Source organism: Leucopleurus acutus (genome assembly GCF_964270905.1).
Source record: "Leucopleurus acutus genome assembly, chromosome: 18".
NCBI classification, from domain to species: domain Eukaryota; kingdom Metazoa; phylum Chordata; class Mammalia; order Artiodactyla; family Delphinidae; genus Leucopleurus; species Leucopleurus acutus.
This window is the reverse complement of record NC_139160.1, coordinates 25338098-25353564: the sequence shown is the minus strand read 5'-3', so window position 1 is coordinate 25353564 and position 15467 is coordinate 25338098. Positions and strand designations below refer to the sequence as shown.

Sequence of the window (15467 nt, the reverse complement as noted above, 5' to 3'; positions counted from 1 at the left end):
GCATGCCATTCTGAGCTTCCACAATCTACAAACCATTATGAAGCTTATACTTCAGCTATACCAAAGCATTTTGAATCTCAAACATTTTATTGTTTTTTTTTACAGGTCTGTGTCTGCCTCTGCCTATGTTGAATGCCCCTTCCTGTCTCCTCCACCCATGAAAAGCTTATTTGTTACTAATCGCCCAGGTCAAAACACTGCCTCCATAAAGCCTGTCTCAGGTGTTTTCAGCTAGAGAAATCTCTCCTTCCAGAACACTCTGCTATCCTTCTCATGGCCTTTATTTTTGGCTTTTACAGTTATTTACATAAACAACTATCTTCAAAAGAAAACTGTCAGCTTGAGGAAAGAAACAAGATCTGTTCATTTCCATAACATGTTATTGCCTGATACATTGCTGTGCATATAGAAAATATTCAATAAACATCTTAAATTGATTTAATAATAATTAAGTTTATGAGTTTGACTACATCCAAAGGAGAACATGGATTAAAAGCAGATCAATAAATGTGGCAGTGAATTTTATGCCATCAAGTCTAAGAAAACATTGCAATGGATTTTTGCCTATTCACTGATGAATACTGACTAAAGATCAATTTTTATTGATCAATACAGATCAATATTGACTAAAGATCACTACATTATAATAGTGTGGGCCCTAAATACTTCACCAATGAGGTTAAGAAGAAATTCTGCATAATCTGCTATTTGACAACTAAATTACTTTTTTATCTTTAATGTCCTCACTCCCCAAATTAAAAAAAAAAATCTTGTTTAACTGAACACTTTAGCAAAGGTGCCTCAACTAGTACTGTACCTTAAGATGCACTTGGGACCAAAAAAAGATAAAACATGGTCTCTGGTCTCTTGATATTTATCATCTGAGAGAGAGATGGAAGAAGAGCTTTTCAAAGCATATAAACATGGTCCTACTATAGCACAGGGAGCTATATTCAATATCTTATGATAAACCATAATGGAAAAGAATACAAAAAAGAATGTATACATATGTATTACGGAATCACTTTGCTGTACAGCAGAAATTAACACAATATTGTAAATCAACTATACTTCAAAAAAAAAAAGCATATAAACATGAACAGTCATAACACAACACTCACTGATGCGCTTTTCATCCAGCATAGGGCCAGGAGAATCCATATTGAGGAGTGCTTCAGCTGCTTCGATAGTTTCAATTGTTTCATCCCCATTATGACAGGAAGCTTCAACTACAATACATTTAAAGAGAAAACAGAATTAGCTACAAGACATTTGTTCTTCTAAAAAGCACAGATTCGGGAATTCCCTGGTGGTCCAGTGGCTGGGACTCAGCACTTTCACTGCCAGGGGCCCAGGTTCAATAACTGGCCGGGGACCTAAGATCCCATAAGCCGTGTGGCATGGCCTAAGTAAATAAATAAATACATAAATAAATTAATGAATTAAAAAGCATAGATTCTCATCTCTTGAACCAGGATACATCACTTAGTACTCTGGTTGATAACAATAGTTTGTCTCAACATATAAAATCTATACTGAAAATCACCATTATTTCTCATTTAAAACTTTGCAAGATGCAGGGGTTTTATTAAAAATAACAACAACAACAACCAAAAACCTCTGCAAGACACTGGGAGATAAAAAAGTAAGCAAAATAGAACTCATACTCCAGGAGGAAAACACCAGTCATTCCTGATAATTCTTGTATTTACATGAATAGTAAACTAAGATGTCACTGGGCAGGTCGTGCTGTTTCTGTTGACTCCATACTTTAAAATGACTGGGTTGATAGTTTTAGGTCCCTTTCAGCTCTAAAATTGATTGCAATACTATTAATTCACTCACAGGAATGAATATGAGTCTCTGTTAATTTCTGAATCTTCTTCCATTCTTCTATAATTAGTGAATTGCCATCATCACCAAAAGTTTTAGTCGTAGTCACATGATCTAAACACTCTTTGATAATTATAGTATTCTGGTACCTTTCTTCTCTAATGTGTAATATATAACACTAATTTCCCTACTGTGAACTGTGCCTAGTGCAAGTTTTTTTTTATGCTCTTTAAAAATATTAAAATACAAATGAAAATTAATTCAAATACATGCTAGACACTAGACACTTCTCTGCATCCCAGAGAGGTGTCCGAAATAGCTGCACAGCAAATCCCTTGAATGGCTTTTAGCCCCTCAGTTCTAGGATCAGCACCAAGAAACTAAATAGAGCTACCAATGCTCTCTTTGCATGGATAAACTCAAGTTTCCTGAATGTGGTATTTATCATCCATAATCCCTTGTACTTACTTGCTATATTTTCCCCTCAATACTCACAAAATTATACATGTTATTTTTTAAAGTTTGAAAAAATATATATATAAATAAAATCATGATTTTCAGATTCAGGGTTGGACTGATAGTTTATAACTCAATGAATATAAGCCTTTTAATTTTACAAAACATTAGAAAGTAAATATAAACATAGTACTTAAAGCAAAAGTTCTTTTCCTCAATCAAATGAATGAAAGTGATCATTTATACACTGTACTCTCCCTATTCCTATTCAATCCAGAGAAGCAACAAAATCATTTTCCTCTTCATTATTAAGATTATAACCAGATTTCCAAGAAATCTGTAGTTCTTTGAAATTTACCTTAACTTTCCATTAGAATATTATAACATTTATTATCCTAAATATTTCCTAAACAATTCACACTCTGTTTTAGACTGAAGATTTCCAAGAATCTACAAAATTCTTCGTTGATTCCAAATCCCCAGCTGGCAAAAATACTGAATGACTATCACTCTTAAGTAACTGTACAAGGAAATGTGGAAGATACAATAGTATAGGACATGACCTTTTTCCTTATCTATTGGTAACAGATACTTAGATACTGTCTAAGAAAATAACAAAGTGATCAGTTTTACAGTATAGAGCAGACTGACTACAGGCACTGTATATCATTATAAGTTAGGAAGACTTCCTGAAGAGATGGGTTTAGGCTGAGTCATTTAAGATAGCTAGGATTTAAATACTTTGAGAGGAAGAGAGAGAAATTAAAGCAAGAATAATAGTAGAAGCAAGGGCATGAGAAGAAGTGTTATGCATTTAAAGAAAATGAGATAATTAGTCTATACCATTAGAAAGCAAAATGTGTAACAGCTAAAGATTATTATAATAACAGCATATTAAGTAATTTGCTTTACAAATTGACTAATGTGGCTGACTGCCTCCCCAAGGGAGGAATCCCACAATAGGAACGGAAGGCATGGTCTGCTGAAGCAGCAGAGACCAGAGACAATTCCTGAATGATGCTTTCAAAGAAGTTCTGGATCTTGGATTATATACCAGTCAGCTCCTCTCAATTAGGAAAAACTCCCAACAAAGCACATTTTCTCTCATAAAATACTGGCTAACACTGGGAGTCCCCACAACCTGCCAAGCCAGAAGAGAACCTCCTTCTTCCAGATATGAAAGATGTATCTGCAGAATTCCAACCTTCTGGGCTCCATTCCCTCAGCTAATATCTTTGAACCCAAATATCTATAGGTCACAGGGAGGACAAGGAACAAGAAGACAGCCAACATAAAAAGAGGCAAGGATTTTAATCTAGCCTGGATTTCTCCAACAGCAATTTAACCCTTATAGAGTCTTCCTCTTTTAAAGGCTTTAAGCTTTTCCTCTTAAGGCCAGTGCTCACGTTTCTGAGTTACTACAAAAAGCACTCTAGAGCACCTGAATATATTTTTGACTAGTTTTTTAATTCTAAAAGTAGGTGTCCTTTTCATTTTCATACCAAGATACACAAAACTTCATTAGGAGATTCACAGTCTTTGTTACGAAACTACTTCCCCTAATTATAATGAAAAATAAATCAATTAAATTTTAATTATATATTCTATCAAAAACAAGTGCTTAACTGACAAAGGATTAATCTCCAAAATTTACAAGCAGCTCATGCAGCTCAATATCAAAAAAACAAACAGGGCTTCCCTGGTGGCGCAGTGGTTGAGAGTCCGCCTGCCGATGCGTGGGACACGAGTTCGTGCCCCCGTCCGGGAAGATCCCACATGCTGCAGAGTGGCTGGGCCCGTGAGCCATGGCCGCTGAGCCTGCGCATCCGGAGCCTGTGCTCCGCAACGGGAGAGGCCTCAACAGTGAGAGGCCCGCGTACTGCAAAATAAAAAACCAAAACCAAAAAAACATCCCAATCCAAAAATGGGCAGAAGACCTAAATAGACATTTCTCCAAAGAAGATATACAGATTGCCAACAAACACATGAAAGAATGCTCAACATCATTAATCATTAGAGAAATGCAAATCAAAACTACAATGCGATATCATCTCACACTGGTCAGAATGGCCATTATCAAAAAAATCTACAAACAGGGCTTCCCTGGTGGTGCAGTGGTTGAGAGTCTGCCTGCCGATGCAGGGGACAGGGGTTCGTGCCCCTGTCCGGGAAGATCCCACATGCCGCGGAGCGGCTGGGCCCGTGAGCCATGGCCGCTGAGCCTGCGCGTCTGGAGCCCGTGCTCCGCAACGGGTGAGGCCACACAGTGAGGCCCGCTTACCGCAAAAAAAAAAAAAAAAAAAAAAAAAATCTACAAACCATAAATGCTGGAGAGGTTGTGGAAAAAACGGAACCCTCTTGCAATGTTGGTGGGAATGTAAATTGATACAGCCACAATGGAGAACAGTATGGAGGTCCCTTAAAAAACTAAAAATAGTACTGCCATACGACCCAGCAATCCCACAACTGGGCATATACCCCGAGAAAACCATAATTCAAAAAGAGTCATGGCGAACGGATAAAGATGTGGTACATATATACAATGGAATATTAGCCATAAAAAAGAACAAAATTGGGTCATTTGTAGAGACGTGGATGGATCTGGAGACTGTCATACAGAGTAAAGTAAGTCAGAAAGAGAAAAACAAATATCGTATATTAACGCATATATGTGGAACCTAGAAAAATGGTACAGATGAACCGGTTTGCAGGGCAGATATTGAGACACAGATGTAGAGAACAAACTATGGACACCAAGCGGGGAAAGCAGCCGGGGGGTGGTGGTGGTGGTGTGATGAATTGGGGGATTGGGATTGACATGTAAACACTGATGTGTATAAAATGGATGACTAATAAGAACCTGCTGCATAAAAAAATAAATTTAATTTAATTTAAAAAATTAAAAAAAAAAGAGTCATGTACCACAATGTTCACTGCAGCTCTATTTACAATAGCCAGGACATGGAAGCAACCTAAGTGTCCATCGACAGATGAATGGATAAAGAAGATGTGGCACATATATACAATGGAATATTACTCAGCCATAAAAAGAAACGAAATTGAGTTATCTGTAGTGAGGTGGATGGACCTAGAGTCTGTCATACAGAGTGAAGTAAGTCAGAAAGAGAAAAACAAATACCGTATGCTAACACATATATATGGAATCTAAAAAAAAAAAAGAAGGTCATGAAGAACCTAGGGGCAAGACGGGAATAAAGACACAGACCTACTAGAGAATGGACTTGAGGACACGGGAAGGAGGAAGGCTAAGCTGGGACAAAGTGAGAGAGTGGTAGTGTATATATAGACATATATACACTACCAAACGTAAAATAGCTAGTGGGAAGCAGTCGCAGAGCACAAGGAGATCAGCTCAGTGCTTTGTGACCACCTAGAAGGGTGGGAGGGAGGGAGACGCAAGAGCGAGATACAGGGATATATGTATATGTGTAACTGATTCACTTTTTTATAAAGCAGAAACTAACACACCATTGTAAAGCAATTATACTCCAAGAAAAACGTTAAAAGAATTTTTAAAAAAGTGCTTACAAGTCCAATTCCTCCATAATAGTTAAAATCAGAAAAGATAAATACTTCAAAAAGTCTAGCAAAATGATTAAAATAAGGCACTGTAACACTTGCTCTTAAAAACCTAAGCCTCCTATTTAAAATCTTGTAGATTTAAGGCATAGTAGAAAAGCATATTGCGGGACTTCCCTGGTGGCACAGTGGTTGAGAATCTGCCTGCCAATGCAGGACATACGGCTTTGAGCCCTGGTCCAGGAAGAGCCCACATGCCCCGGAGCAACTAAGCCTGTGCGCCACAACTACTGAGCCTGTGTTCTACAGCCCGCGAGCCACAACTACTGAGCCCGCGTACCACAACTACTGAAGCCTACACGCCTAGAGCCCAAGCTCTGCCACAAGAGAAGCCAACGCAATGAGAAGTCCGCGCATGGCAATGAAGAGTAGCCCCCACTCACAGCAACTAGAGAAAGCCCGCGCACAGCAACGAAGACCCAACAACGAAGACCCAATGCAGCCAAAAATAAATAAATATATAAATTTATTTTTAAAAAAAAGAAGAAAAGCATATTGCTCCTCTGTCAAGGCTTTGAAATTCTATGAATCGAAGAAAATATCCTCCTAAAACTAAATTTTTGAAAAAATCAGGCAAGTAAGGCACAGGTAGCTCCATAATTAATTACCATCTTCTAAACATTTAACTCTAAATGTTCATTTATATAAGTAAGTTTTATAAATATTTTAAAGTCTACTGGGTCAATAAAAATGATAAAATTAGTATGTATAACTATTCAGTTGCCTATCAATTAAGAAAATACAATGAGAATTTCAAATCACTTCTTTATCAAGCTTTTTATAATGAAAAATTTCAAACATATACAAACATATAGGAAATCATATTTATAATGAACTGAATGTATCAAGGGCCCAGCTTCAATACTTAACAGTCAATCTTCCTTAATCTATACTCCCTGGCCCAACACAGACACGGGATTATTTCAAAGTGAACCCCAGAGAGCCTATCATTCAATCGTAAATATTACAGTATATAGACAATACCATGTTCACATCTTTTAAAAATCACTCTTTAAATCAGATATCCACTTAATATTGAAATTTGTCTCAGATTTTTTTTAATCTGAAAAAGTTGGTTTGTTAACCAGATTTCAAACAAAGTTCACGCATTACATTTGGTGGCACGTACCTTCCTTAGTATTTGGCTTTTTTCCATTTTTGTTGTTTATCTTAGGAGAAACAGGATCATCTGTTTGTAGCTTCCCACATTCTAAATTTTGCTGATTATATATCTGTGGTGTCACTTACCATATCCCTCCCCCCGTGTATTTCCTGTAAACTGGTAGTTACATCTAGAAGATTGATTTGATTCGCATTCAATTCTTTGGCAAGAGTACTTCAAAGGTGATGCTGTGTGATTCAATGGGCCTTTTGAAGGTAGGTAGGTCTTCCTGCAGTACTTCGAGGATTGAGAAGCAGGTTCAGGTGTTGCCAACCTGATCTATCCATAAAATTCTCCATCAGCCTTTTACCTAATGGCTTTAGAAGTTACTGATGATAGTTACCTAGATGCACTATTTCATTAGGGATTTCAAAATGGTGATAATTCTAATCTTATCATTCCTTTAGCATTTATTAGCTAGAATTCTCTATAAGGAAGAACTTTGTCATAAACTATCTGGTTACCCTGAGCTATGGTTCATACAATAAAGGCAAATTAAACGCTTGGTTCTTTTTCCGTTATTTACTGATTTTCAGAATAATAAATGGGATCTTTCAAAAGTGACCACTGGGACTTCCCTGGTAGCCCAGTGGTTAAAACTCTATGCTCCCAATGCAGGGGGCCGAGGTTCGACCCCTGCCCTGGTCGGGAAACTAGATCCCACATGCCCCAACTAAGAGCCCGCATGCCACAACTAAAGATCCCGCATGCTACAACTAAAAGATCCCTCGTACCACAACTAAGACCCGGCGCAACCAAATAAATAAATAAGTAAATAAGTATTTAAGAAAAAAAAAGTGACCACTACGTTTAAAATATTTTTATTAGCTTTTGGTTTTATCTTTCTATTTTAAAATTTATTTATTTTATTTATTTTTGGCTGTGTTGGGTCTTTATTGCTGGGCGCAGGCTTTCTCTAGTTGTGGAGAGCAGGGGCTACTCTTTGCTGCGGTGTGCGGGCTTCTCATTGCTGTGGCTTCTCTTGCTGTGGAGCACGGGCTCTAGGCATGTGGGTTTCAGTAGTTGCAGCACGTGGGCTCAGTAGTTGTGGCTCACAGGCTCTAGAGCACAGGCTCAGTAGTTGTGGCACACGGGCTTAGTTGCTCCGCAGCATGTGGGATCTTCCCGGACCAGCGCTCGAACCCGTGTCCCCTGCATTGGCAGGTGGATTCTTAACCACTGCGCCATCAGGGAAGCCCATATCTTTCTATTTTTAAATGTAAGCAAACACATACATATCATTTATATTCTTTCCCCTATCCTAAATAATAGGTAACCATTCGTGCTGTACTGACCCTTGCTTTTTAAACTTCATATACACTAGAAATCATTCCACAACTATATATAGAAATCATTCCACAACTATCTATAGAAACCATACTACCTTCTGAATTTTAAAAACGTAAGGCAAGTTTAATGTGGTTAATATCAGTAATCTAATTTGTAAAACTTTGTTTATTCCACTTCGCTTCAGTGCTTAGGTCAGGAAATACAAAATAAATTGGTGGCTGCTACATGAAACAGGAATGAAAACCAAAAAAAAAGTACAACTAAGCTTTTAAAAATATAGAGAAAATGTTTGCCCTTCATTAAATGATTACAAAAATTTCTTGTAAGCAACAATAAAACCCACAAGCCTTTTTTTTCCTTCCAATTTTATTGAGGTTATAATTGACATACAGCATTGTGTATGTTTAAGGTGTACAGCATGATCTGATTTACATACATCATGAAATGATTATCACAATAAGTTTAGTGAACACCCATCATCTCATACAAAGTTAAAGAAACACAAAAAAAATTTTCTTGTGATAAGAACTGAGGAATTACTCTTTTAACAACTTTTATATATAACATACAGCAGTGTTAATTATATTTATCATATTGTACATTATATCCCTAGTACTTTTTTATCTTCTAACTGGATGTTTGTACCTTTTGACCACCTTGGTCCAATTCCCATTCCCCCCACCCCTGCCTCTGGTAACCACAAATCTGATCTCATTTTCTATGAGTTTGTTTGTTTGTTTTCGAAGTACACCTGACCTACAACACTGTTAGTTCCTCAACATAGTGATGTGCTATTGCTGTACATATCAAAATGATCACAATATGTCTAGTTAAGACACATCATCATACAAAGATATTATCTAGTTATTTACTGTATTCTCCACACTGTATATAGCAATATACCTATTAAGTTGTTGATCACTTAATTTCAAATGCATTTTAACCCTGCATTTTTATTCCCCAACTCCACGTTTACTATTTCTGACATCATGTTTTACGTCTTTCTGTTTTGTGTATCCCTTAACTACTCATTGTGAATACAGATGGTTTTACGATGTTTGTCTTTTAACCTTCCTACTAGCTTTATACATGGCTGATTTACTACCTTTACTGTATATTTGCCTTTACCAATGAGATTTTTCCTTTCATAATTTTCATATCTCTTGTTGTGACCTTTTTTGGTTAGAGAAATCCCTTTAACATTTCTTGTAAAGCTGGTTTATTAGTGCTCAACTCTTTTAACTTTTACTTGTCTGTAAAACTTGATCTCTCCATCAAACCTGAATGAAAGCCTTGCTGGGTAGAGTATTCTTGGTTGTAGGTTTTCCCCTTTCACCACTTTAAATATATTGAGCCACTCCCTTCTGGCCTGCAGGGTTTCTGCTAAAAAGTCAGCTCACAGCCTTATGCAAGTTCCTTTGTATGTAACTTGTTGCTTTTCCCTTGCTGCTTTTAAAATTCTCTCTTTAATTTTTGCCACTTTAATTACAATGTGTCTTGATGTGTTCCTCTTTGGGTTGATCCTGTTTGGGACTCTCTGTGCTTCCTGGACATGGATGTCTGTGTCCTTTCCCAGGTCAGGAAAGTTTTCAGCTATTATGTATTCAAACATGTTCTCTGCCCCTTTCTCTCTCTCTTCTCCTCTGGAACCCCTATAATGCAAATACTAGTACGCTTGATGTTGTTGAGAGGTCTCTTAAACTGTCTCATTTCTTTCTATACTTTTTTCCTTTTCCTGTTCAACTTCGGTGATTTCCACGACTCTTGTCTCCCAGCTCACTGATCTGTTCCTCTGTGTCATTTAGTCTACTGTTAATTCCTTCCACTGTATTTTTCATTTCGGTTACTGTACTCTTCATCTGTTTGGCTCTTTTTACATTTTCTAACTCTTTGTTAAAAACTTCTAACTTCTTGCTCTGTGCACCCATTCTTCTCCATAGTTCCTTGAACGTGTTTACGATCATCATCTTGAACTCTTTACAGGGAAGGCTGCCTATCTCCACTTCACTTAGTTCTTCTGGGGTTTTATCTTGTTCCTTCATTTGGAAGATATTCCTCTGTCGCTTCATTTTATCTAACTTGCTCTTTTTATTTCTATGTATTTGGTAGGTTGGTTACATTTCCCGACCTTGGATAAGTGGCCTTCTGTAGGTGCCGTCCTATGCATCCCAGCAGTGGTCTCCCCTCTGGTCACCAGAGCTATGTGTTCTGGGGTGCTCCCCAGTGGACTGCGTGGGTCCTTCTCTTGTCATAGGCTAACTATTGTGGATGGTCTGGTAGGTGTGGCTGGCCTATGCTCCAGTTGTTTGCCAGGTCCTGCCTTGCGTGGAGGCTGCCAGGGACCCCAGGTGGTCCCAGGGCTAGTGTTGGCTGACAAGTGGGCACAGCCAGGTTCTAGAGTGGGTAGTTGTGGGGCTCGGGATCCCAAGATCTAGTGTCAGCCTGCTGGTGGGCAGGGCCAGTTCCTTATACGGCTGGCCGTGGGGTCAAGGGTGTCCAAAAGCTGCTGTTGGCCCACCTGTGAGTGGGGCTGGATCCCAGATAGCTGGCTGAGGGGTCCAAAGGGGTCCATCTCCTTTAATAATTTCAATTTTAGACTCAAGACTGGTAATGGAAGGATCTCCACATAGATAAAGCTCATAGTCAAATGCTTTTCATAAATTTTTTATAGCACAGCCTTATTTCAAAGGAAATGTTATATAAAACCCCAACATATAAACAGATAAAAGTAGTATTTTATCATTATACATTTTAAAGGTTAAAATTTATATCAAACTTGATATGAGATAAATAAATGATAAAAATGAAAGTGTTTGGGTGGTGGCGCAGTGGTTGAGAGTCCACCTGCCGATGCAGGGGACACAGGTTTGTGCCCCAGTCCGGGAGGATCCCACATGCCACGGAGTGGCTGGGCCCGTGAGCCATGGCCACTGGGCCTGCACGTCCGGAGCCTGTGCTCCGCAACAGGAGAGGCCACAACAGTGAGAGGCCCGCGTACCAAACAAACAAACAAAAAGTGTTCTGATGAACATGAAAATTTGAAATCAGGGGTTATCAATGACAGCTGCCATCTAATATAACCCTCAAGTCCATAAAAATAGTTTGACCTTTTTATTGAAAATTTCAAAACAGAATCAAAATTATGGGACATAGTATAATGAATTCTCACATATCCATTCTCAGCATCAATCATTATCAGAACATAGTCGATCTTTCATCCAACTCCACTTACTGCTCAAGGTCCCCTCACACACACCCTGACCCCCAGGATTACTCTGAAGGAATCCATGACACTGTATTTTATCTCTAAGTATTTGAGCATATGTATCTAAAAGATGAAGAATCTAACACAATGCTATTATCATGCCTAAAAATGTTAACAATATTCCTTATCATCTGAAGTGCTACCTAGGTCTCATAATTGGTTTATAAACTGTACTATCCCCATCATCATCTTCCCTGTAGCTTCTCAAAAGCGCAGTACTCTCCCCTCTCCCACTCTGGACTAAGGAGGTCTATAAGATCCTTTCATTTCTTATGACATGACTCGAACAAGTGCAGAAGAGTTAAACAAAGGCTTGGGTTGGAAGTTAAGAAAGGCAAGAGAGAAGAAACATGCAAATAGCAAATCTGATTTTCAAGATGTGGCTTATTTTCTGGATCCATTCCATACCAGTTCTGTTTTCCAGGAAGGAAGGAGCTTGTCTGCATCTCGTCACCAGCTATCTTCAAGTCTAAGCCCAAGAGAGTGAACAACTGGAAGGAAGAAATAATTCCTTCCCCTAAAGATCCAAGATCTGCTTTCCTAGTCTCCACTTCTTCTTTGAGGGCCAGTATCTTCCTTAGTGACTAAAACCAGGAATAAACACCCCTTCAGGGGAGACCCTGGTTCCCGATCCACAAAGAGTGTAGCCTTACCCTAAGGCATCAAGAAAGTAGGTCAGAACACACTGTGGAGAAAACCCCATTAACTACACAACACATACATGCATAGTGGTGGTCATTCTGTTATACAAAACACGAAGTACACAGTCAGTGATGAGTTGAAACCTCTAATATGATTAATCCAACTGTCTTATTGATAAGCGAGAAACAAATATAGATATATCAAAAACTTTCACTGGGTTGCTCTGAACAAAAATGTGAATATATGAGAACATGCTTTGTAAAAAATAAGAGGACACTACAAAAACTAAGTGTTGTTCATCAACGTTATCAATGACTCAGTCACTGGGTGCATGACATTAGCAAGTCATTTAACTTCTCTAATTTCAGTTTTCTTTTTCTGCTGTGAGAATTAAATCTGTACTTTAAAAAAAATCTACTATGTTAATATGATACAATGATAAGAAGACAATGCCATTTGGGAGGTATTTTTGCCCAAAATGGATTATCTCATTCCAATCATGAGAAAATATAACAGAAATAAAACTGAGGAGCATTGTACAGTGTCTGACCAGTACTCCTCAAAAGCATCAAGGTTATGAGAGACAAGGAAAGACAGAGGAACTGTCATAGACTGGAAGTGACTAGGAAAAATTACCAACTAATTGCAATGTGAGATTCAAGATAGGATCCTGGAATAGAAAAAGGATGTTAGTGTGAAATGTGTGGAATAAAGTCCAGGTTTAGTTGATAATACTGTGACTAATGTTAATTTCTGGTTTTTAATTTAAGAATAAATATTCAGAGCTTCCCTGATGGCGCAGTGGTTAAGAATCTGCCTGCCAATGCAGGGGACACGGGTTCGAGCCCTGGTCTGGGAAGATCCCACATGAGGTGTAGCAACTAAGCCTGTACGCCACAACTACTGAGGCTGCGTGCCACAACTACTGAAGCCTGCGCACCTAGAGCCTGTGCTCTGCAACAAGAGAAGCCCACGCACCACAACGAAGAGTAGCCCCTACTCGCGAGAAAGCCCGCATGCAGCAACAAAGACCCAATGCAGCCATAAATAAATAAATAAATAAAACTTAAAAAAAAAAAAAGAATATTCAAATAATCTTTGCTTCTAAGTAATTAACTTTCTCAAACACCTCCAAAATCTCTGGCCAAGATATATCAATGTAAATGTATAAAATTACAAATGCATGCACCAGTTTCTAAAACTGATGGAACAAAGCACCACCTCAACACTTACATTCAGTGTGAAATATCCTACTAGTTCTGACTGAACAAATCTTTAAACCTCGGCACCTTATCCTACATTTGGGTCACGGCTTCCTATTTTGCTTCCTGCAGCAGCAATAACAAAAGAATATTCCTATCTTTTGCCCTGCAAACAACCTTTCACTGTTATCAGGAGTACAGAGCTAGGCACACAAACAGTGCTCAGTGAAAACTTGGTGAACCGAGCTGGTTTGGTTCCTCTTACACACCTTCTATTTCGTCACGTTCATCTCTGTCTATTTAGGAAAAAAGGAGGAGGAGATAAGCGAGCACCATGAAGCACAGGCAGATGAGAAAGAAAACGTCATTTCCTTCTTCCCACAGGGCTCTAGCTTCCGCCGGTAACGGAGTTACTCAAAACCGAGTCAAGAACTTTTTATATCCCCCAAATCACAGGGCTAACCCACTGACTAAAACTATGCTGAAGGAAGGTGCTGTCAGAGGCACACACACCTGTAAGGGTGATGTCGTCGTCATCCTCATCGATGATTTCCTCTTCGGCGACATCCAAGGAGCTCTCAGTGATCATGTCATTGGGCTCCTCCACACAGGCTAGACCCGCATAGCTATTGAGAATATCAGCACCAGGAACGTGTTCCACAATGACGGCAGGAAAAATAGCTGGATCGCCAAGCTGGGAGGGGTGAAGGAAAAAAAGGATTAACAAAGTTTTGCTTTTGTTAAATACAACCCAAATTATTTTACTCAATTCAGTTTTCACATCATCAGCTACTTGTATATTGACAAGCTTTCTATGATACAGAGAATATATACCTACTAAGACCAAATAAAACTTTCATTACCAATTTTGGGTCTTAACAGCCAAGTTTTCATTGGGAAGTCCCATAAAAGTATGTTTTTAAAGCTCACTAAATTAAAAAAACTAGTATCATTAATGCATAAGAAGTGGCATACAAATGAAATGTACAACTAAAATCTCAGCAAAAGTTTCTTTGACAGAAAAAAATCTATGAGCTTAATAAATATTACACTGTCACTTGGCACACAGGCCGTGTTTAACAACTAACTGCTTTTGGTTCAAATGGGAAAATTAACTTTCACTTTCTATCTGGTTATAAGATCAGGGAAGTCGAGAACTGGAAGAACTCTAGTCTAGCCATCTCATTTTACAGATGAGGAAACTGAGGCAGAGAGGATTTTTAACAGCCTACTCAAAAATCAGTTAATTAGTCATGAAAAAATTCAATGTTAAAAGTGAAAGCCAAATAAAAAAATGTTTTGAATGTACCTAAGTATACATGAATCATAATACTATATAATAAGGGCTATCTATAAAAGAATTACTTTTTAAATATAGTAAAAATGCTGACATTTATTAACTTGTTTTATATTGCTCTACTTGTCATATGGGAAGGGTTCTGTTCATTTGTTACACTTTCATAGTAACATTTCTCTGCAAATCATCATCCCCTAAACCACTAATATACACTAAACCGTCTATTGATGAAAAAAAAACGATTAAGATGTCATTACATTTCTCTTTTACTTTAAAAATTAAAAAACTTCAGACTTTAAAAAGTTGTAAAAGTAGTACAAAGAATTCTCCTACAACCTTCATCCACATTCCCCAAATGTTAACACTTAATCATGTCTATCATCCTCTTTCTATATTATCATTTCTATATCTATAGTTTTTCTGACTTATTTGAAAGTGGTAGACATACTGCTCCTTTAACCCTAAATACTTAAGTATATATTTTCTAAATATATGACCATTATCTTATACAAAGATAGCACAATTATCAAAACCAGGAAAGTAACATTGATACAGTACTATTATTTAATCTATAGACCTTATTCAAATTTCTCCATCTCATTAATGTCTTTTTTTCAAAAAATGGGAAAAAAAATTGAGATCAGGATCCTAAGTTTCATTTAGTAAATATCATGTTTCTTCATGACAACTCCTTTAATCTAGAACAATTTCTTCTCCTTT

At 37.9% G+C, this 15467-nt stretch overlaps 1 protein-coding gene across 5 annotated transcripts in view; it reads right to left on the bottom strand.

Moving 5' to 3' along the window:
• Positions 1–15467, bottom strand: part of ELF1 (E74 like ETS transcription factor 1) — a 105570-nt gene that overhangs the window by 18086 nt on the left and 72017 nt on the right. For all 5 annotated transcript variants that reach the window (XM_082859227.1, XM_082859223.1, XM_082859226.1 and 2 more), the window contains exons 3-4: positions 13964–14144; positions 1122–1229 (exon numbers count right to left, since the gene is read on the bottom strand). In XM_082859227.1, the coding sequence (XP_082715353.1) occupies positions 1122–1229; positions 13964–14144 (289 nt within the window). The remainder of the gene's footprint in view (positions 1–1121; positions 1230–13963; positions 14145–15467) is intronic.